Source organism: Labeo rohita, chromosome 13, assembly GCF_022985175.1.
Source record: "Labeo rohita strain BAU-BD-2019 chromosome 13, IGBB_LRoh.1.0, whole genome shotgun sequence".
NCBI classification, from domain to species: domain Eukaryota; kingdom Metazoa; phylum Chordata; class Actinopteri; order Cypriniformes; family Cyprinidae; genus Labeo; species Labeo rohita.
In genome coordinates, this window is record NC_066881.1 from 30,723,856 (window position 1) to 30,747,835 (window position 23,980).

Consider the following 23,980-nt stretch of genomic DNA (forward strand, 5'->3'; position numbering starts at 1 on the left):
GGTCAATTAAATAATATTAATAGAGACTATTTTTTATTCTAATGTATGAAATGTTAAAATTAACATAAGATTAATAGATGCTTAAGAAGTATTTTTTTTCATGTTAACTTGTGTAAATGGAACTTTACCGATGCAGTCTAACCAGAATGATATAGTATTTTCGTTTATAAATGAAAAATGCGACATTGAAACTACACTGAATTATCAATGAATCAGACACTTGAATTGATTCACTGACACAATCTGATTGTTGTTTGACAAGGACAGTTTGAACTGAATCAAATGAATCAGCTCTAAAGGTTTGAACCGCTGCTTGTGATGCAAACAAAGCACTGAATCAGCTTTAAATCAATTAATTGAAATGGACAGTTTGAACTGATTCAATGAACTGATTCATTTTTTCTTAAAGGATTAGTTCACTTCCAGAATAAAAAATTCCTGATAATTGACTCACCCCCATGTCATCCAAGATGTTCGTGTTTTTCTTTCCTCAGTCAAAAAGAATTCAAGGTTCTTGAGGAAAACATTCCAGGAGTTTTCTCCATATAGAGGGTATGCAAGTGACGTCACCGTCAGCTGGAGTGGCTGCGGCTCCGCCCACTGAGTGGCAAAAAGACTGAGTGGCAGCATTGGTTTAAACGCGAATGCTGCGACAGAACACACAAAACATCTCTACAACCAGTGCAAGCTTTGCGATTGACTGTACAAAGAGATTTTACAATAAATTTTTAAATAAACACTGACAAAAACTATATACGTTTTTCAGCTGAACGATATGACGATATATATATCACACTGATATAAGCGCTCACCAGGGTTTTAGACCACCATATTTTGTATTTACAAAATGAGTTCACAGGCAAATTTGCTTTATTTATTTACCCTGGCGTCAAAATCAGACACATATAAGTGTTAGAAAACACGATTTCTGGATATTTGCAAAGTTGTTAGGAACATTATATCGAGTTCAGCAACGTTTAGTTTAAACTGATTATCATTTGTTTTACTCACGTTTTCGCATCTTCCCTATTAAATACATTCATGCTGAAGGCTCTTTTGCCACTCAGTCCGGCTGAGGGGGTGTGTCCCGGCGGGAGAGTGATGTCAATGCATACCCTCTATAGTAGACTTCAGTTGTGGCCAACAGGTTGAAGGTTCAAATTGCAGTTTCAATGCATCTTCAAAGGGCTCTACATGATCCCAGCCAAGGAATAAGGGTCTTATCTAGAAATGAACGGTCATTTTCTCAAAGAAAAAAAATGATATATTTTTTAACCACAAATGTGACCCAGGGCCACAAAACCAGTCTTATTTGTAGCAATAGCCAAAATGACATTGTACAAGTTAAAATTATAGATTTTTCTTTTACGCCAAAAATCATTAGGATATTAAGTGAAGGTTATGTTCCATAAAGATATTTGGTAAATTTCCTACCATAACTATACCAAAACTTAAATTTAGATTAGTAATATGCATTGCTAAGAACTTCATTTGGACAACTTTAAAGGTGATTTTCTCAATATTTAGATTTTGTTGCACCCTCAGCTACCAGATTTTCAAATAGTTATATCTTGGCCAAATATTATCCTGTCCTAACAAACATACATCAATGGAAAGTTATACAGCCAGCTTTCAGATGATGTGTAAATGTCAGTTTCAAAAAATTGACCCTTATGATTGGTTCTGTGGTCCAGGGTCTAATTCCTTGGCTGGAATCATGTAGAGGCCTTTGACGCTGCACTGAAACTGCAATTTGGACCTTTAACCCGTTGGCCTCCATTGAAGTCCACTATATGGAGAAAAATCCTGGAATGTTTTCCTCAAGAACCTTAATTTCTTTTTGACTGAATTATAAAAAAATACATGAACAACTTGGATGACATGGGGGTGAGTAAATTATCAGGGACTTTTTATTTTGGAAGTGATCCGATCCTTTAACGCCATCATACTTCAGACAGTCAAAACTTATCTAATGACACAATTTTAGGAAACCTGATATCCAAATAACAGTAATGCTTATTTTATATCCCACAAGCAAAAGTATCATCCATATATCAGATATATGATTTATGCATATATGAGATATATGAGACAGATTTGCATACAATGTGTTTGCGTACAATCGCTCATGCACACACCTGCACATCAACAAAGTCATACCTGGAAGGGTCCGCTGGGATAGATCTCAGCATCCGCCTTCCTCCATTCGGCTCCCTGGTGTCCAGAGAGAGTCCAGACGGCAGAGTCCACAGTGGCGATGCTCTTCACCCTCATCAGAACATTAAGTGTACCTGCAGACACAGAGAAAAGGGTCAGAGGAACAGTGACATGTTGACCTGGGCTCTACAAGCACGTCTAGCAGACTTTTGGTCCATTTTTTAATTCTAGTCAGACAAAAAAAAAAAAAAAAAGGAAATATAAGAATATTTACGATGACAGATGAGACATGCACAACCTTTCTGATAGATCAGTTGTTTGAGAATATTCATAATCAGACTGGACATTGTGATTCTGATATGCAACGTCTTGCAAACAAAAAATAGTGGTGATAACTGCATGTTCTTTTAACACCCCAGAAAAGAGCTTTAGATAAGTGTTTCATTAAAAACTGAAAATGACCAAAATGTGCCATGCGTGGGATTCAAACAGTTTCCACACAACTACTGGAGATCAAGGTCCAACAGGATCAGCGAATCAGGACAAACTCAGGATTATAGCAGATCATTGGCTTCTACTCTAATAAGACCCCATTGACCGCTGGTTTGAGTAGATTAGCATTTCCCTGAAGGACTGCACAACTCACGACAATATAAAGTCAAGTACATGACCGATGATCTAACATATCCAAGTCTCACCACCACAGCACACCCTAAAAATTACAAGAATAAAGTCTAAATATTTTAGGATTAAAGTCAAAATTACGAGAATAAAGTCAAAATATTTTGACAAAGTTGAAATTACGAGGATAAAGTCAAAATATTTTGAGAATGAAGTAGAAATGACAAGAATAAAGTCAAAAAAAAGAATAAAGTCAAAATTACGAGAATGAAGTCGAAATATTTTGATAATAAAGTCAAAACTATGGGAATAAAGTTTAAATATTTTGACAGTAATGTAAAAAATGCAAGAAAAGTTTAAATAGTTTAAGAACAAAGCTGAAATTAAGAGATAAAGTCGAAGTATTTTGTGAAAAAAGTCAAATCTACAAGAATAAACTTGAAATATTTTGAAAATAACGTTGAAATCAAGAAAAAGTCTAAAAATTTTGAGAAAAAGTCAAAATAACAAGAATAAAGTCTAAATATTTTGACAGTCGAAATTACGAGAAAAGCCAAAATATTTTGAGAATGAAGTAGAAATTACAAGAATAAAGTTGAAATATTTTCAAAATAAAGTCAAAATTACGAGAATAAAGTCAAAATATTTTGACAAAGTCGAAATTACGAGAATAAAGTCAAAATATTTTGACAATAAATCCGAAATATTTAAGGAAAAAGTAAAAATTACGAGAATAAAGTCAAAATATTTTGACAATAAAGCTGAAATATTTAAGGAAAAAGTCAAATTTACGAGAATAAAGTTGACATATTTTGAAAATAATGTCAAAATTATGAGAATAAAGTCAAATTTACAAGGATAAAGTCAAAATATTTTAAAAATAAAATCAAAAGTATGAGAATAAAGTTGAATATTTTTTAGAATAAAGACAAAATTACTCATCAAAGTTGTCCTAAGACAAGAACGGGTATTGTTTAACATTTAAATACATCACATAATATTCATCAGATCATTAAGAGTGCAGCGCCGCTCAATGTGACGCTTGTCTGAGAAACCAAGATGTGACATCATGATAAATGGATCAATATACATCTGACAGTCTGTGGGTTGGTTGCCTGAGACTGACATGTGATAGATCAGCTTCAGAAACACAACTCTCCACAGACAACAAAGCAGAGGCATCTTACACACACAGCGCTTATTATGAACGTCAGTACTGAAATCTGTCACAGTCACTGAACACACACAAACACACACTCGGATGATGGAAGGCAGTGAGGCCAAGTGGCACCTTTATGACTCATGCATTAAATTATTACTCTGACTTTGTGCTTAAGGGAAACCAATATATAATTCAGTTGCACTTTGAAACAGAAAGAGGGAGAGAAAGAAAAAACTTTTGTAGTGGCTCAAACGAAGCACTGGCTCTGAAAAATAACACACGCACACGCACACACACACAATCACTAATGTTTCTAAACTTTCACCCACAGAATCTTCATGCTGCTCATGACATGCACACATGGAAAATTAAAGCAGACGACTCCAGCCAACTAACCAGGCTTCACATCTTTACTTATTCAGGAACAGCAGATATAAATGAATAACACAGCAGAGAAGTGGCACACAGCTACATTAACAAAGCAAACAGATGGTACTGTGACAAAGTGGCTCGCTTAAAGTACAAAACATGTCCCAATAAAATCATCTAAAGCTGCCTGAACAATATCAGCAGATACTGACCACCAATACATCAATCCAGATGCAACAACTTAAATAATTTCAGAGCCTTACACAGCTAATTCTTATTTAAAGGGATAGTTCAACCAAAAAATGAAAACTCTCATTAATTACTCAACCCCATGTCGTTCCAAACCCGCCAGATCATCGTTCATCTTCAGAACACAAATTAAGATATTTTTGATGAAATCTGAGAGCTGACATGTTCAAGGCCCAGAAAGGTAGTAAGGACATCGTTAAAATAGTCCATGTGACATCAGTGGTTCAACCGTCATGAAGCTACAAGAATACTTTCTGTGTGCGAAGAATACAAAACAGCGACTTTAATACCGTTGAAACACTAATGTCACATGGACTATTTTAACAGTGTCCTTCATACCTTTCTGGGCCTTGAACGTTTTAGTTGCGTTCCTGTCTACGTAGGGTCTTATGGTCTTATGGGGTTTGGAACGGCATAAGTAATTAATGGCAGAATTTTCATTTTTGGGTGAACTATCGCTTTAAATGTTCAACTTCATCTCAAAACCTCAAAACTGTTTTTGGTAGCAATATGAATGATTAATTTTTCAGCTAGAAAGCCATTTGTATTGTACAAGTTCATACATCTGAATAATACAATGTGTTTTAGTGCCACGTGAAAAAAAAATCTAAGATTACAAGATTAAAGTTGCAATATTTTGAGTAAAAAAAGTCACAATTATGGAAATAAAGCCAAAATATTTTGAGAATAAAGTCAAAATTTTAAGAATAAAGTTGAAATATTTTGAGAATAAAGTCAAAATTACAAGAATAAAGTCAAAATTATGAGAATAAAGTCAAAATATTTTGAGAATAAAGTCGAAATATTGAGAAAAAAGTCAAAAATAGAGAACAGTCTAAATATTTTGAGAAGTCAAAATTACGAGAATAAAGTTCAAATATTTTGAGAAAGTAAAATTTACGAGAATAAAGTCGAAATATTGAGAAAAAAGTCAAAATTAGAGAACAGTCTAAATATTTTGAGAAGTCAAAAGTACGAGAATAAAGTCTAAATATTTTGAGAATAAAGTCAAAATTACGAGAATAAAGACCAACTATTTTCAGAATAAAGTTGAAATTATAAAAATAGTTAATATTATGAGAATAAAGTCAAAATATTCAGAAAAAAATCAAAATTCGAGAAAAGTCAAAATATTTTGACAAAGTCCAAATTACGAGAACAAAGTCAAAATATTTTGAGAACACAGTAAAAATGATGAGAATAAAGTCAAAATATTTTGAGAATGAAGTAAAAATTAAGAATAAAGTCAAAGTATTTTGTGAAAAAAAGTAAAATCTACGAGAATAAACTTGAAATATTTCCGAAAAAGTCTAAATATTTTGAGAAGTCAGTCAAAGTTGAAGAAGTCAAAATTACGAGAATAAAGTCAAAATATTTTAAGATTAAAGTCAAAATTACGAGAATAAAGTCAAAATATTTTGAGAATAAAGTCAAAATATTTTGAGAATAAAGTCGAAATATCTGAGGAAAAAGTCAAATTTATGAGAATGAAGTTGAAATGTTTTGAGAATAAAATTGAAATTACAAGATTAAAAAAATTACATTTATGAGGATACAGTCAAAATATTTTGAGAATAAAGTCAAAATTAGAAGAATAAAGTCTAAATATTTTGAAAATAATGTCAAAATTTGGAGAATTAACACATAGCATGTATGAGATTAAAGTTACAGTAGAGTATAGCCTATGTTGCACATACAAATGGCCAAGATTGGGAGCACCAGCAAAAAATTCTGATGGACAGTATGCTTGGAAATCATATTACACGTCTTTTATGCATTTGTTATTTATATTGTGCCAGACACCCAATAACAGCAATAAGCTTTGTGCTTTTGGTACGTTTAATATAAAACAAAGTCTCAGCTTTCAAATTCTGTCAGCTTCATAGTGAAATACAAACAATACGTCTTATAATAATGTGTTTTTCTCACTCTTTAATGTGGCATGACAGATCGCTGTATTTGCTTCAGTTTATCAATGCTAATTTTTTATTTTATATTATAATTTTTTAAGGTGGCACCAAAACGCCATCGTAGAATAATGCCATTATAACACTAACAAAAACGTATAATACTAATAACCTCTAACATGGTATAACAATGTGTTTAACACCATCTGAAGTAACCATTCAGTACTGTACTATGCCATTACTACACATCACTGTATGCTGTACCACGACAATTTCTGTTGTTGTTTTTTGAAAGAGAAGTCTCTACAATAGTATCAGCATGTGTCATTACTGTACAGGTATTACAGTAATCAAAGCCATTTGAGGGAAATCAGGGAGCATTTAACAGGAACGGCGTGCTGTATCAGTGCCTCACTATTAGCTCGCTGCCCAGGCTGAAAGCTTCTGCCACGTTTCAATGACCCCAATCACGCTGAAGAGCTGCTCGCTGCCTGATAAACAAACACAAATTGTGTGCTGGTGCATCTTTAAGGTGATTACACACACTTGATTCATAAACCGTTGTGAAAAATAAGCCAGGCGCTTAAAAATCACCCTTATGCAAAGACCTCTAAAAATAAACAGCTAACCCACCCTTTAGAGAAACAATCGCGTTTGTGTACATAAGGACAGGTTGTAGTAAAGGCCTAAGGCTCCAGCCGGAGAACCACAACATCAGAGGCCCTTGGCTAACCTTGACACGGGTCAAACACATCCAAACACTCATTCATCTCTGTAATGAGCAGAAGATGGAGGTTGAGCAGGAAAGCTGGATGGTGGCAGGCAATTTTAAAGCACATTTAAACCTTAGTTTGCTTTTTCTGTGCTGTCTGTTTTCTTGAAAGTGTCTACATTGATTTACATTAAATGAAATAATGTTTTTAAGTTATAGTTTCAGTAAATATTTCAGTTAGTCACAGGCAACATTTATAATTTTAGTGGTTTTTTTTTATCTTTAAGTTATTTTATCTTTAAATTTCAGTAAATATTTCAGTTAACCTAAGTTAAGTAACTTAGATATAGATTTAAGTTTTTAATTAAAACTATTAAAAAAATATTTACATTAACTGAAATAACACCATTTATATTAAAAATATGTTAACTGAAATATATTAAAAAATAAATATACTGAAGTTATTAATTAAAACAATTAAAAACATTATGTTAACTGTAAGAATTTTTTTATCTTTATTACTGTTATTATCATTACCAAAACTAAACAATTACATTAAAAATATGTTAATTGAAATATTAAAAAAGTTATAAAAAAAAAACATTTACATTAACTGAAATAACAGGTTACAAAAAAACTTGCGTTAACTGAAATATTTTTCTATCTTTATTATCATTAACCAAAAACTAAACATTTACATTAAAAATGTTAACTGAAATATAAAATATATATATATATATATATTGAAGTTATTAATTAAAACAATTAAAAACATTATGCTGACTGTAAGAATTTTTATCTTTATTGTTATTACAATAACAATAATTTATAATAAAAATACGTTAATCAAAATATTTAAAAAAATGTTTAAGTTGATTAAAACTAATAAAAAACATTTACATTAACTGAAATAAGTTTACAAAAAAACATGTTTTTATCTTTATTATCGTTAACCAAAACTAACCATTTACATAAAAAATTATACATACATACATTTTTTTATTTTAATCTTTAAGTAATATTTTCACAAAATATTTCAGCACGTTGCCAAGCTAGTTTCTGTTTACTAAACCTACAAAAAAAAAAAAATTTAATTAATAATTTAATAATAATCATAAAACAGAAAACCTACACTAAAATGAAAACAAAACATATAAATAAATAATTTATAATAATACTTCCTATAATACTATTTTAATCATACTAAAATAACTGCTTGAAAGCAGCTGTGCATTATCCCTTTCATATTTGACTGCAAAAGGCCATGATTAACCAATCAGAGTCAAGTATTCTTGAGAGCTCAAAGACAACTAATACATGCAACAATTAGTCTGAACAAACAAGCCATTCATTCTTGTACCATATAATGTGCACGCATCACTAAACAACGACAATGACTAACGAAACACGTTTTCACGGCGCCGCTGTCATCTGCTAACAGCAGGAGGGTCACACTCTGAAGCTGTAATGAGTGAAGGATCTAATGGACTGACTGCTGCTGTGATTGACTTCTGCTCTAATGGATCCACTGGCTGCTGAACTCCTTTGTAATGAACTTCAAGCCTAATAAACTTGCGGTCTAATAGAACATGCTATTGTGTTGCTCTTGATGAAAAATCGAACAGACTACTGCGATTGTAGAGGGTGATCGCCTAGTCTCTGCAATGTGGAGAGGAAAACGAATGACACAAAAAAGACAAAATGAAATCAAAATGACTAAATGACTATTTAACTGACACATTTTCAGGGCTGCATGTTAATCTAATGTACTGTTCATTAGCCAAATGAACTCTGTTTATCATAAGCCCTGACAATTTACAATTACCAGTAACAAAAAATAAATAAATAAATAAACACAGACAAATAAAAAGAATAATAATAATAATTCTTCTTCTTCTTCTTCTTATTATTATTATTTTTAAATATAACAACTAAAAAAAACTTTTTGTACAATTAAAATACAAAAATAAAAGATAAAAACTGAAATTAAAAAGAGGAAATAATAATAATAATAATAATAACAACAACAACAGCAACAACAACAATTATAATAATAATTTAACAATTTGTAAAGAATAAAGTACTTTGTAAATATAAAAATAATAATATATAATGATAATAATAATTATTATTAAATTTAATATTATTAATAGTATTATTAAATAATAAAAACTTTTTGTAAAATTAAAATACAAAAATAAAAGAAAAATTAAAATTAAAAAGAGAAAATAATAATAATAAAAATAATACCAACAACGATAATAATAATGTAATAATTTGTGAAAAATAAAATCATTTGTAAACATAAAAATAGTGATAATAATTATTATTATTATTAAAAAGTTTATTATTATTATTAATATAATTATTATTATTCAATATAACAACTAAAGCAATTTCATTTAAATACAAAAAAACAACAGATAAAACAAAAAATAAAAAAGGAAATTATTATTAAAACACAATGACTAAAAATATATTAAAACAGAAATACATTATATAAATAAATTAGAGGAAATAATAATAATTATAATAATAATAATAATAATAATAATACATTATTATTATTATTATTATTAAATAAAACAACTAAACAATTAAATTTAAATACAATAATACAACAGATAAAAAACAAGAGAAATTATTATTATTATTATTATTAAAAATAACAACTAAAAATACTTTGTCAAAATAAAAAATACAAATAAAAGACAAATTAACAAAAATTAGAAAGGAAATAATAATAATAAATACCTATTATTATTATTATTATTATTATTATTATTATTATTATTAAAATATAACAACTAAACAGACTGTACAAAAATACAACAGATAAAAAATAACAATAGTAATAATAATAATAATTATTATTATTATTATTATTATACAAAGACAAAAAATCAAAAAGAACAAAAAAGAGGGAAATAATAATAATAATAATAATAATACATTAATAAATAAATAACTTAATAAACAAAACAAAAAAAACACTTCACCTGCTTTTTAAAAATGTGAATGCATCAAACCTAAACACGGTGAAACAACAGCTGTAAGATGCATAAAGCATTTAATTTAAAATAGAGACAAACTGCATGATACACAATGTCTGATGTTAATTAAAATCAAATACAAACAGCACCCTGAAACCCAATGATCAAGCCGTCAAAAACAACACGAATACATGCCTCTTTCCTCTAATCAGATAAACCCATCCAGAAATATAGAGAGCGAATGTCTCTGTCTCTCTACTAGTAAAGATTTATTGATCCAGTCAAGTAATGCAAAGCTCTTTCTGTAGGACCATCCAACAGAGACAAGCCTCCAGATAACTGAATCTACTCCACACACACACAGATGTTAAACACTACATGCTGCGATAAAATCCGTCTCTGTGCACGTGAATATTATTCAATATAAGACGTGACTCCTGTGATGTTGTCTGCATTTATATACATATTCCACTCTTAGACTGTAAATAACACAAGGCTAAATTGTCAAAGTGCTGATTTAGCTCTGTTGAATGTAATGCTAGTGTGGCATAGCCAACGCAGAGCTAATCTCTTCAATTGCTAATTGGGATGTAATCAAATCTAATGCAAGCACAGTGGTGCAAATAAAAGTCTAAACTCTCATTCTGTTAATGAGGTTGTTATTTACGGCCAGCACAGAGCGGCTAACACAGTCCTACACATTAAGATTGCTAACAGGGACGTCTGTCTCTCAGTAGGGCGTCTCATGTAATGAGAGTCGAGCCAGCTGTGCCTCCCTCTCAGTTTAGCATCTGTGCCCACAGTGCCGCCCACATGCCAACGCACAGACTAATGATTAGCAGATTAGTGTACACAGGCCGTAATCAGCAGAAATCACGCCAACACTCAGCCTATAGCGGATTACTGCCACCAGTCACAAGCACGACAATGACCAGCTCGCAGATAAAGACTGTTTAAACCAGCTGAAGGTCATCCAGTCTGGTCAAGCTAGTCTTTTCTGATAGTGTTGGGTAGGGATGTGCGAAAATAGCCGACTAGTTAACTGAACAGAACTGCTGCTGCTAGTCAACAGCTAAATGAGCTACCTAATGTCAGAGAGAGAATCTGCATTTTCATCTGCTGCATTTGTTGCCGACAATGTTGTAATTTCTTTTTTTGCTTTTGCTTTTCATGCTTATTAAGAGTACTCATCACATGATACTCCCACTTTGTTTGCTGTTAGCAAGTTGCAAATCTACTGAATGAATACTCCAAGCATAAAAATACATATACAGATAAACACTGGATAAAATATTAAACTTTAATCATATTAAACTACTTAGGTTTTTGCTTCTGAATAATTACCTTTTATTTACTTTATTTATTATAAATAACTGAATCTGAAACATCTGCTTTCTAGATGAAAAGTTGTAGATAGATAGATAGATAGATAGATAGATAGATAGATACAGTCATTGGCAAAAATATCAGCACCCTTGCAATTCTGTCAGAAAATGCAACACTTCTCTCAGAAAACTGTTCCAATTGCAAATGTTTTGGTATCTGCAACAACACAAAAAAAGGAGAAGAAAAGTCAAACTTGATAAAATTTCAAACAGAACTCAAAAATGGACTGGACAAAATGATTGGCACCTTGTCAAAATTGTACAAAATAATTGCTTTTCAAGCATGTGATGCTCTTGTAATTTGTATTTAGACTCACCTGTGGCAAGTAACAGGTGTGGGCAATATAGTAATCACACTTGCAACCAGTTAAAATGGAGAAAAGTTGACTCTGCCTTTGTGTTGTGTGTCACACTGAAAAGAAGTGTAAAGAGTTGTCTGTGAATTTGAGAGAAAAAAAAATTGTGGGAAAACATGAAAAACTCCAGGCTACAAGTCCATCTCCAGAGATCTTAATGTTCCTGTGGCCACTGTACACAACATCATCAAGAGGTTTACAGCCCATGGCACTGTAGCTAACCTCCCTGGACGTGGACGGAAGAGCAAAATTAATTAAAAATTACAACGAATGATTGTTCGAAATAGTGGATAAAGAATCCTGATTAACTTCCAAACAAATTCAAGCTGATCTATGCAGACAGGGCACAACAGTGTCAGCTCGCACTATCCGTCGCCATCTGAATGAAAAGGGACGCTATGGTAGGAGACCCAGGAGGACACTACTGCATAAAAAAGCAAGACTGGAGTTTGCCAAAACGTATGTAACAAAACCACAAACCTTCTGGGAGAACGTACTGTGGACAGATGAGACAAAAGAAGAGCTTTTTGGTAAAGGACATCATGGCACTGTTTACAGAAACAGAAATGAGGCCTTCAAAGAAAAAAACACAGTCCCTACAGTCCCCTGTTTTGAGGTTGCTTTGCTGCTTCTGGCACTGGATGCCTTGACTGTGTGAACGGTATCATGAAATCTGATGATTACCAAAGAATTTTGGGGTGCAAGAATTCATGGTTACAGGAAGCGACTTATTTCAGTTATTTTTTCCAAAGGGGGTACTACCAAATATTCAGTTAAGTGTGGCAAAAATTTTGTCCAGTGCATTTTTTGGGTTCTGTGCTGAATTGTAAACAATGCAAACAAAAAATAATGTGAGTACCAAAACATTTGCAACTGCAACAATTTTCTAGGGTTGCATTTTCTGACAGAATTGCTTTTAGATAGATAGACACAATGATAGAACAATAGAATGATAGATAGAATGATAGATAGAATGATAGATAGAACGATAGAGATAGACAGACAGAACAATAGATAGAACGACAGAACGATATAGACAGATAGATAGAACAGAACGATAGATAGATAGATATAGATAGAACAATAGATAGAATGATAGATAGAACAACAAATAGAACAATAGTTAGAACAATAAATAGAACGATAGACAGATGATAGTTAGAACGACAGAACGATATAGAACGATAGAATGATAGAATGAAAGATAGACAGAACTGTAAATAGTTAGAACGACAGAATGATATAGACACATAGACAGATAGATAGATAGATAGATAGATAGATAGATAGATAGACAGATATAGATAGACAGGTAGATAGATAGAACGACAGACAGAATGATAGACAGAATGATAGACAGAACAATAGATAGTTGATAGTTAGAACGACAGAACGATATAGATACAGATAGATGATAGATAGAACGACAGAACGACAGATAGAATGATAGATAGATAAACAGATAGATAGACAGAACAACAGAACGATAGATAATAGAATGATAGATAGAACAACAGAACGATAAACGGAACAATAGACAGATGATAGTTAGAACGACAGACAGATATATAACGATAGAACGATAGATAGAATGATAGAGATAGAACTGCAAATAGTTAGAACGACAGAAATGATATAGACACATAGACACATAGACAGATAGATAGATACATAGATAGATAGATAGATAGATACAGAGAGATATAGATAGATAGGTAGATAGAACAATAGACAGAATGATAGATAGAACAATAGATAGTTGATAGATAGTTAGAACGACAGAACGATATAGATACAGATAGATAGACAGATAGACAGAATGATAGATAGAATGATAGACAGATAAATAGATAGAACAACAGAACGATAGATAGATAGACAGATGATAGTTAGAACGACAGAACGATATATATAGAACGATAGACAGAATGATAGAGATAGAACAGTAAATAGTTAGAACTACAGAATGGAGAGAACGATAAACACAACGATAGACAGATGATAGTTAGAATGACAGAACAATATAGAACGAGAGATAGAACGATAGATAGAACAATAGACAGAACGATAGAAAAACAGAACGAGATAGATAGATAGACAGTTAGACAGATAGATAAAAAAAAATCTAAATATAACTGAATATCATAATAGTGTATAAATAATATTAAAACAATATTGGTTTATGACACAGATGCTGCTTTCCTGTTTGCCAGTGTAAAGCTGCTTTGAAGCGATCTATATTGTATAAAGCCCTATATATTATTAAAGCTGTTTATAATGAGAATTTCTCACTTTACTCTCCATTTTAGATAGACATTGTTCAAATGAGCTCTTCACAATGTATTATGGTATTGTCTTATCCACTAAGTTTTCATGCAATGCTCTATAATGAAGCATTCACATCAAGAAAGTTCCAACTCTCTGCTTTAAAATACTAGGTCACTTCATTTTGGAACATAGTTCATCTCTTCTGGTTACTCTGAAACCACCCAACTTGACTTTAACACACAGATAAAAAAGAAAGGTCACTGGAAGTAGTTTATACTGGCACTACAATTCTGTAATAGCAAATAAAAATCCAGCTAAACCTCCTACTCTCATTTCAAAGCAGACAGAGACAAATATGATGGGTTAGAGAGCTTTAGCAGACAGCTTGAGTATGAGGTTATGTGCATGTGCGCGTGCACCCTAGGGTGATTTTGATCATGATTAATGTGGTTCGCCTTTCAATTTTAATTTTCATTAAGGACCTGCTGTCCTCTCCGACTCCTAAATAGCAATGGAATTAATAAAACATGTCCTTTGAAATATACAGTGCAGGCCTGCAGCAGGGAATCCAAAATGCCTTCGGAAAGCCGAACAGATTGAAGCGCGTCGTGCGTTCACCAGCCGCCCCCCCACCGCGAGCCCAGCCCGTGTCATGAGTGGCAACTGGCAAATAATTAGACGGGCTCGTCTCATTAGAACAGGAGACAGACAGCGCACAGGTAAAGAGAACGAGCTGGAGTGAAAGCAAAGCAGACAGACAGCCAGAGAGAGAGAGAGAGAGAGATAGAGCAGAAGAGGAGAACGAGAGAGAGAGAAGCACAATTTATGAGCCGTTAATGGGCTGATAAAGTTTGAAGAGAGAGTGCAGATAAAAAGCGAAGGGGAAACAGGAAGTTCGGTTGCTTTATTTGTCAAGCTGAAAAATGAGAAAACAACAACAACGACAAAAAAACAAAAAAAAAACTTTGGTCTGCTGTCGAAACTTTGGTTGGAGGAGTTTTGTGTGATAAAGTCCTTACATTAATGAGCAATTAAAGTCTGTGTGTGCGAGAGAGTGTTAGAGTGTGTGATAACAGGTGGTTGCCAGATAGTCACAGATCTTTGAGCCCCATCAGGAACACCCATAAATCACTGCGCACGCTGCATTTTTAGAACAACATTATTTACCGCGTTTATGAGTCATTTATGCCTTTGAGGTCCCAAAAGAGAGCTTTTGTCATATTTAGCTCATTTCTGGGGACATTTTTGTCCTCAAACTATAGTAAATCCCTGCCACCCACACATATATAGCACCCTGCATAAACAAACACATTTCTGCGAGGCCTGACACACAGGTTCTGCTCCCAAACACAGTCTGCCGTCTAATTAGGATGCATTTTAGGTGCAGCTGTAAGGCTTACGCTGGCTAGCTTTTTAAAGAGATAGTCTGCCCAAAAAAAGAATATATCTTAAAGGGATAGTCCAACCAAAAATAAAAATTCTTTCACTGTTTACTCACACTCATGCTGTTCCAAGCTTGTACGGCTTAGATGGAAGAATGTTGGTAACTGAACATTACATTAGATGCATGGATAGATAAAAATACAATAGAAGTCAGTGGGAACCAAAACTGTTTGTCTTCTTTTGGAATATCTTCTTTTGTGCTTAGCAAGTGAAAGAAAACCATACAGATTTGGAACGACATGAGTGGGAGTAAACGATGACACCATCTCTCTAAGATACCTACTTTTGGCCGTTCACACAGGATGTGTTCTTGCATTGAAAAGCAGCTAAATGCAATGCAAAAGAATGGACCACAAGGTCTCAAGGCACATTTTTAAAAAGTTGAACTTAATAAAACCTGACATGGTGTCTTAAAAAGTGGCAACAGTCACAGATGCCCACTTAGTGCATGTTGCCATAAAACAACAATGAAAATGTCGCGCAGACAGATAGAGCGTGTCCTGTGTGAAAGGCCCCTAAGGCAGCATCGCATGTTTCCTTAACACAGAAGACGATACTGTAATGCATTGTGACGAGTGAAAAAATATCCAGCCAAGATGGAAGATGAAGCAGGACTATAAATGCACTTAATTTCACTCAACACTGAAAAGTAAAATTGCGGTTGTTAAGATAAAGAAGTATCTTATGCCCATCAAGGCTGCATTTTTTTCCAATCAAAAATACTGTAAAATAGTTATAATAACTTAAGGAAGCCAACTTACTGAAATCCGACTTAATTGTAGTTTCAGAAGAATAATAACTATAAGTTTATCAACTCTAACTCCTTATAGAACTTTAACTCACTAGCCAAGCCTAGACACTAGAGTCATGCTTGTAGCTCGCTAATCATGCTAGAAACATGCTAGTAACTTGCTAACCATGTTAGAAACATGCTAGTAACTTGTTAATCATACTAACAACATGCTAACAACATGATAATCATGTTATAAACATGGGAGTAACTGGCTAATCATGCTAGTAATGTGTTAACAACATGCTAATCATACTAGAAACAGATTAGCAACATGTTAGTAACTGGCTAATCGTGCTAGCAACATCTAACAACATGCTAATCATGTTAGAAACATGCTACCAACCAAACATCATTCTAGGAAAAGACCAGCCAAATGCTAGCAACATGGTAATCATGCTTGAAACATGCTAACGACATGCTAATTATGTTAAAATCATGCTAGCAACATGCTAATAACATGCTAACCACATGCTTATATATGTTAAAATCATGCTAGAAACATGATAACAACTTGCAAATCATGTTAAAAACATGCTAACAACCTGTTAATCATGCTAGAAACATGCTAGCAACTTGCTAATCATGCTAGAAACATGCTAGCAACTTGCTAATCATGTTAGAAACATGCTAGCAACATGCTAACAACTTGCTAATTATGCTAGAAACATGCCAACAACCTGCTAATCATGTTAGAAACATGCAAGTAACATGTTAATCATGCTAGAAACAGACTAGCAACATGCTAACAACTTGTTAATCATGTTAAAAACATGCTAGCAACATGCTAGTAACTTGCTAATGGTAATGTTGCTAATGTTAGAATCATACTAACATGTTAATTATCTATTTATCAATCCATCTATCTATCTATCTATCTATCTATCTATCTATCTGACAGACTGCATTCAAACTTTAACCTTTTAAAACTACTTTAAACTTCAAACTATTTCAGACTGAAAACCATCCAAACTTAAAACTTTTTAAAACTTCTTTAACTTTTTAAAACTTTCTGGTCCGGCTTTCTGAACACACCGTAAAGTTTGTCTTGCCGAACTTTTTTATCTAGTTTAAATATATAATCTGATATACATACAGTGCCTTGCAAAAGTATTCACACCCCTTCATTTTTTGATAAATAAAAGTATTAATTACTAAAAATCTTACTAACCTCAGACTTTTAAACGGTAGTGTATCTAAAATGTAATCTAATTACAAATTGACTTCTGTCTCCAATATTTGTTGTGCTGTGTACTCTCTCTTATAATTACTACAATGATGTGCTTGATCAGCTTAAATGTGCCAGGAAGAAACACACACACACAGAATAGACAGATGTCACTTTGAAACAAAACTTAATGTTTTAACAGTCACGATAAATAAGTAATGGATGTGTGGATGACATCACTTTTCTCTCTGACTGTCTGTGTCCTTCATTGTCTTTGACCATCTAGTGAATGAATGCTACTCATAAACCACTGTACTTTCCCTGACAGATTCAGCCCAATGCTCCAGATAAGGAGGACGCTTTCAGACAAACCAAACTCCAGTCAGAATCTAAATTATATACATTTGTGCATGCACAAGTAGATATTTTTGCAGGGACACAACATCAACAAGCCTCCAACCTGTCATTTAGAGACCACTTTCATTTATTCAATCAATTCTCCATGAGTACCAAGAGTTAAACATTAAGTTGAGAATTTAATATTGGCTCACCAATATGTTTTCCATTCATGTGGTAGTAGAAGGAGACACAATAGGGGGTTCTGGTGGTCCCCGTTGGTCCTCGGGCTGCCGTAACATTATATAATGGAGAGAGGAGACGAGCTCGATCCCCGGCCTGACGCGGCCGCGATGTCTCAATGTACATGTAGTAACCTTTATTACAGAAGAAAAGTACAAAATGTGTTACCACAGGGTTTTCAAAGAGAGCAAAAATAACTGACAGATTTTAAAATAAAATAAAATCATATTTCTAAAATTGTTTAGGAGCCATTATGCAAATGTTATTCTTTCAACCGTTTTTTAAAGTAGGAAATAAAATGAGATGTGGTTTTGCAAATGTGCTTTTTCAATTGTTCTGAAGAATACAAGTGTATCTTTCTATGGAGTTTCTCAACTGGCAAAATTCTTTGTAAAGGTGCTTTGGAATGATTTTTAGTTTGTAAACGTGCTATAAAATACATTCAACTTGCCTAGAACAAGTTCTTTTCAGATTTACTGTATAAATCTATAATTACTTTAAAAGTGGGCAGAAAAAAAGATGTCTATGTAGGTGTATATTTTTACCTTCTTTTGTCCCACTCCTGTCCGTATCCGGCCCTGTATTAACTGAGCGTTTGGGGTTCTGTGTGAGATGGTTCTGTCTGGTCCAGTCAAACACGTCACTGCGGTCTTGAGTAAACCCACATATCCTAATGTCCTCAAACCCGCACACGTGATCTACACACAAAAACATAAAATGGAATTAAGATTGACATTTGCCACTTGCATGTAGTGATCAAAACATACTGTACACAAGCACGAATGCAACAATGTGTTACGTAGAAGATGATGTACATCCAGATGGTTGTTCTCGCAGAATAAACCCTGACAGAGCAATTAGGACCCCTATTATAGCACTGCTAATTGCCAAATAAGTAAATAATTAGACATAAAATATTGGTTTGGGTTGAAATATTTTATGAGCTCTATAAATGCAAAGCTTGCACAAAGACAGACAACTTTTCAACACATAAATAAAGACAAGGACATAAAGTGTTGTTAGAGAAAAATGTGCTTTAAAATCGTGCCCGGTTATTTTTTGAAAACTAACAAGACTAACACTTCAACAATATTACTGCAGGCCTATTATTACACTGTAGTCTTCCGGTTTCATTTTACAGTAAATACAAAATGATAACTGAGGCATAAAATGATAACCGCTGTGTTTGAATGAAACGAGAAACCAAGACAGTGTGATAGAAGAGACGTGAAAGAAGTGCGGGCCTCAAATATCTGATGAGCGGTGCGTTATTCAGCCATTGCTAACGACAACAGTTCAAGTATTCCAGACAGCCTTGTAATAGCAAATAATAAAAATACATTGAAGCATTGCTGCAAGGGGCGCAACAGCACAAAAAGATAATAAAAGGGCCTAAGATAAGTATGAAAGCCCGTTTCTGCCAAAAAAAAAAAAAAAAAAAAAAAAAAAAGATTTGTTGCAACTTTTCTTAGAACTGCGTGATATAAACTCAAAATTACAAGAAATGAAGTCAGAACTGTGAGAGAACTGCTGGCAATTCGGACTTTTTTTCTCACAAATTCGAGTTTGCGTCTCGCAATTCTGACTTTTTCCTTGCAATTCTGAAATATAGATATATATACTCGCAATTGCGAGATATAAAGTACAATTTTGAGGGGAAAAAAGACTGATATGTTCTATAAACTCGCAATTCCTAAAACAGAACGGTCAAATGCTCATGAAGTGACTCTCAGCAGATATTGTTCATGTATTTATGTCCTCATTTAGTGAGACGCCAGACGCTGAAATCACAGTGAGCGTCACACGCGCTTCAGTGTGTGTAGTAAACAAAACCGCTCATCTGCTCCATTCATTAAAACAGAGATACGCAGAACATGCAGGATTCACATTTAAATGGTATTTTTGGGGCGTAATATTTACAGATACTAGTCCATATTGTGGTTTAAGTGTAATGACCTACTTTTGATTAATTCATTTAAACTTTGACAAATAATGCATCTCATAAACTTTTACTGCAGTTATATCTGACCAAATGCACATTATTAATCATTTAGCTCTGGTTGAACAATTCTTTCTTTGCTTGGTTTAAACAGCAGCTACGCTAATTATGTTCCTATTTGTTCTCTGTTTCTGCCATGGGATTGACATCCCGTGGTAACTAGGAATTCACAAAGCTCCAGTCTGGATCCAGAACACTTAAAAAGAGATGATGCCAACCCCTCAGAGGACTTCAGATGATGCCAACCCTGAAACAACATACAGCGCTACCGAATTTTGCTACTAATTTATAGTGTTCTGACTTCATTTCTCAGAAGTGTGTTTATATCTCACAATTCTGAATTTAGAACTAGCAATTGCACTTTTATATCATACAAATCTGACTTCATTTCTCAGAAGTGCGAGTTTAAATCTCACAATTCTGACTTTATAACTAGCAATTGTGAGTTTATTTCATACAATTCTGACTTTATAACTAGCAATTGTGAGTTTATTTCATACAATTCTGACTTCATTTCTCAGAAGTGTGAGTTTATATCAAAATTCAAAACTCAAAATTCTGAGGAACAAAGTCAGAACTGCAAGATGTAAACTCACGATTGCAAGAAAAAGTCATAATTGTGAGATAAAAAGTCGCAATTACCTTTTTTTTTTTTTCGCTTCCATAGCTGAGCACCAAATGAACTGTATACTTGCCTTATACTGATTTCCCCTTCGGACTCTTCTCTTATTCTTTCAGTGTTGTTCACCATGTGTGAGTTTTTTTTCACATGCTGTGTGACTTTTCTTACTCTCTCTTTTCTAAAGCAGCAAACAACTCTATTAATCAGAGGCTATGTTATTTTACCCTTGAACTGTATAATAATAATATATTTCCTTAAATTGTATCACATTGTGTGAGAACATTGTGTGAGAACCACAGTGTGAGTGTCTGGAAGTCTGGAGGTTTTCACATGTTGTGTGACCTTACGCTCTCTACATTATTTTACCAAAGGTAATATTTCCTTGAATTGTATAACACTGCATAAGAAGCACAGTTTATAAGTGTGTCTACTTTCAATAAACTTTGTAGACTCTGATAAAATCGTCTCTGTTCTCATATGATCACTAGCAGGACTATAGAAATGACAACAGAAGGACATCTGTAGGAGTGAAGTCTGTTGGAAACCTAACAAGTGCCCATTATTGAAAACGGTTTACTTCTAGTCAGTTTTCTCATTCATGTTAAACACGGTGTAAGTTGCATTGAAATGGAAAATCTTAAAGGGAACTTTAGTATTGCGTGGCTGACATTTCCGCCACAGCAGTGCAAGAATGCAGTCCGTTTAGCATGGCTAAGCATTCGCACCTGCATTGAGACTTGCATAAAGTATGTTTCTGGCATAATGCTGATGAGCAGATCTGAGGAGAAGGTCTGCAAGGTTTCTCAGGCGTGTTTAATGTAAGGAGGCCTCTCGACAGGTTCCTCTGGAGTACTGAAGTACTCTCAGCATATTGCAGCGTTCACAGCGATTACCCTCATTTAACAAACACAGAATACAGAATACTGCAGTTAGTCACCCAGAACGTCTCCATTCACACTCTAAATGGCTGATTAACTCATTTTCCAAGTGCGAGAGGAGACAGGGCGAATAAACGGAGAAGAATGCACGAGTTGTGGTTTGAAATCACCATTTTCTTCCCTCCGCATGCAGTCGACTCTTCAATTTACTCTGCTGATCTCCAGTCTGTTTTAATTTATGTTTTTTTTTTTCCCCTTTGTACCTCTTTGGCAAAGCTCTGTGCTTACGCTGCCAGAAGAACTGTGTTGAATTTAATTGGGAAGAACTGAAAGGCAGGGCAAGCGTGAGATGGGAGGACGGTTTAGAGGAGAGAGAAAGACAACAGGCACAAACCCATCACTGAAAGAAAAAGTAAAGGACTGTCTCACCTGAAGGTCTTGGATAAGTGTAGGCTGTAGGAGAAAGGAAATGAGAAAAAACAGTGACTACAGGGCATTGCAGTTAACACAACAAGGCAGTTAACACAACAAATGAGATCACTGTATATAATCATATCAAACGAGGCTGGGAGATAGAAGTACAAACTTGTACAGAGAAAACTTATTGTTTTAATATACTGTGTGTATATTTATGTATTTCCTCTAAAACTAAGTTTTGTTTTCTCTATTTTTAAATTCCACAATTTCAACTATTTTATTAATTAACAAATTATTAATTTATTATTTGTAAATTAATTAATTAATCCAGAACAAATTAATTTTAAATTAAATTTAAAAGTAATAAAATATGTATTTTTAAAAAAGTTACAACAGTTAAGGCATGCTTTGTATAAAAGCAATAAATAATATTTACCTACATATTTATCACAAATAAACTGTATATTCATACAATATTAAACAAATATATAAAACTAAAAATATTATTTATAAATATTTCAATATAAAATAATAAAATAATATGAATAAAATATTTATTTTATAAAAAAATAGTATTTATTTACATTTACTTTCATTTACTTTACTAAATATACCTTACCAGATATTTCAACAAAAAACATTAAAAATTGTATTAATAATAATAATAGCATTAAGCAACATTTATTTACATACATTTTACCACTTTAATATAATAAAAACTATATAACTATATATATAAACTTTAAATATTTACCTAGAAAATTGTTTTTATATATTGTGTGTATATTATGTATTTCCTCTAAAACAGCATACAAGTTTTTTTTTCTTTTTTCTCCATTTTTAAATTCCACAATCTTCAACTGTTATTTTATCAATTAAAAAATTGTTAAATTATTATTTGTAAATAAATAAACGAAAAAATAAATGAATGAAATCCAAAATAAATTACTTCAAATGAGATTAAAAAAATGTTTTAAAGTAATAAAATATGTACTTTAAAAAAAGTTACAACAGTTTAGGCATGCTTTGTATTAAAGCAATAAATAATATTTACCTACATATTTATCATAAATATAAAATTGATCAAATATTAAAATATATATAAAAATATTATTTATAAATATTTTAAAAGAAAATAAAACAATATGAATAAAAACAGTTCTTTTACAAAATATATAAAATCAAAATTATAATATAGAGAGAAGAATATAAATATATTAAATATATTAATATAACAATATTTATATAATTAGTAAAATCCACACACAGTGTTTCCTCAGCCAGGCAAATCACAGGACTGGAACACATTTTTGTGTATACTGCTTTGACATCACAGAAGAAGGGTTTCATGTCTTCCAGCAGTACATTTATTCTCAAGCCTGGCCATTTTTTGGTCTGGTTAGAGTAAATGCTGAGATTGGGAGTTGAAGATTGAATGACTATCCAATGGGATTAGATTCTATCAGCGCTTTCTGAGATCCAGACTCAGCTCTGGTGCTGAAACTGCTGGCCTGTTCCTGCTGTTCTGTAGCCATCAGCAAACTCAATGCACGATGGCTGCCACACGTCTGACATCACAATTTAACATATAATCCCAAAAGCGAAACCTCACATTTGAAATGCATGACCTCTGTTGATGGGAATCATGAGGATTGTAACAATTCTGGCTCTGATTCCCATTCCACAACCAGCCCAACTATGCTTAACACTTGCCCATATAAAATAAAAAAAATTAATTAATCAAAGATGTTACAGTTCCTACCTGAAAAAGCATAAAACAATGCATTTCCACTAAAATAAACAGATGCAGGTAGCCAATTAAGAACTGAGATCTTGCATACTATAAGATGTAATTCTTAAGATAACTTACGCTCTGAGTACTGGATGGTGCGCGTGACCATGTTT

The 23,980-nt window shown here is 33.0% G+C and overlaps 1 protein-coding gene across 1 annotated transcript in view; it reads right to left on the reverse strand.

Annotated features, from left to right (window-relative positions):
• LOC127175035 (MAM domain-containing glycosylphosphatidylinositol anchor protein 1) overlaps nucleotides 1–23,980 on the reverse strand; it is a 250,165-nt gene that overhangs the window by 26,985 nt on the left and 199,200 nt on the right. The window contains exons 12-16 of the mRNA XM_051125843.1: nucleotides 23,946–23,980; nucleotides 22,088–22,111; nucleotides 18,705–18,857; nucleotides 18,132–18,293; nucleotides 2,161–2,291 (exon numbers count right to left, since the gene is read on the reverse strand). The exon at nucleotides 23,946–23,980 is cut by the window's right edge and continues 140 nt beyond it. Coding sequence (XP_050981800.1) covers nucleotides 2,161–2,291; nucleotides 18,132–18,293; nucleotides 18,705–18,857; nucleotides 22,088–22,111; nucleotides 23,946–23,980 — 505 coding nt within the window. The remainder of the gene's footprint in view (nucleotides 1–2,160; nucleotides 2,292–18,131; nucleotides 18,294–18,704; nucleotides 18,858–22,087; nucleotides 22,112–23,945) is intronic.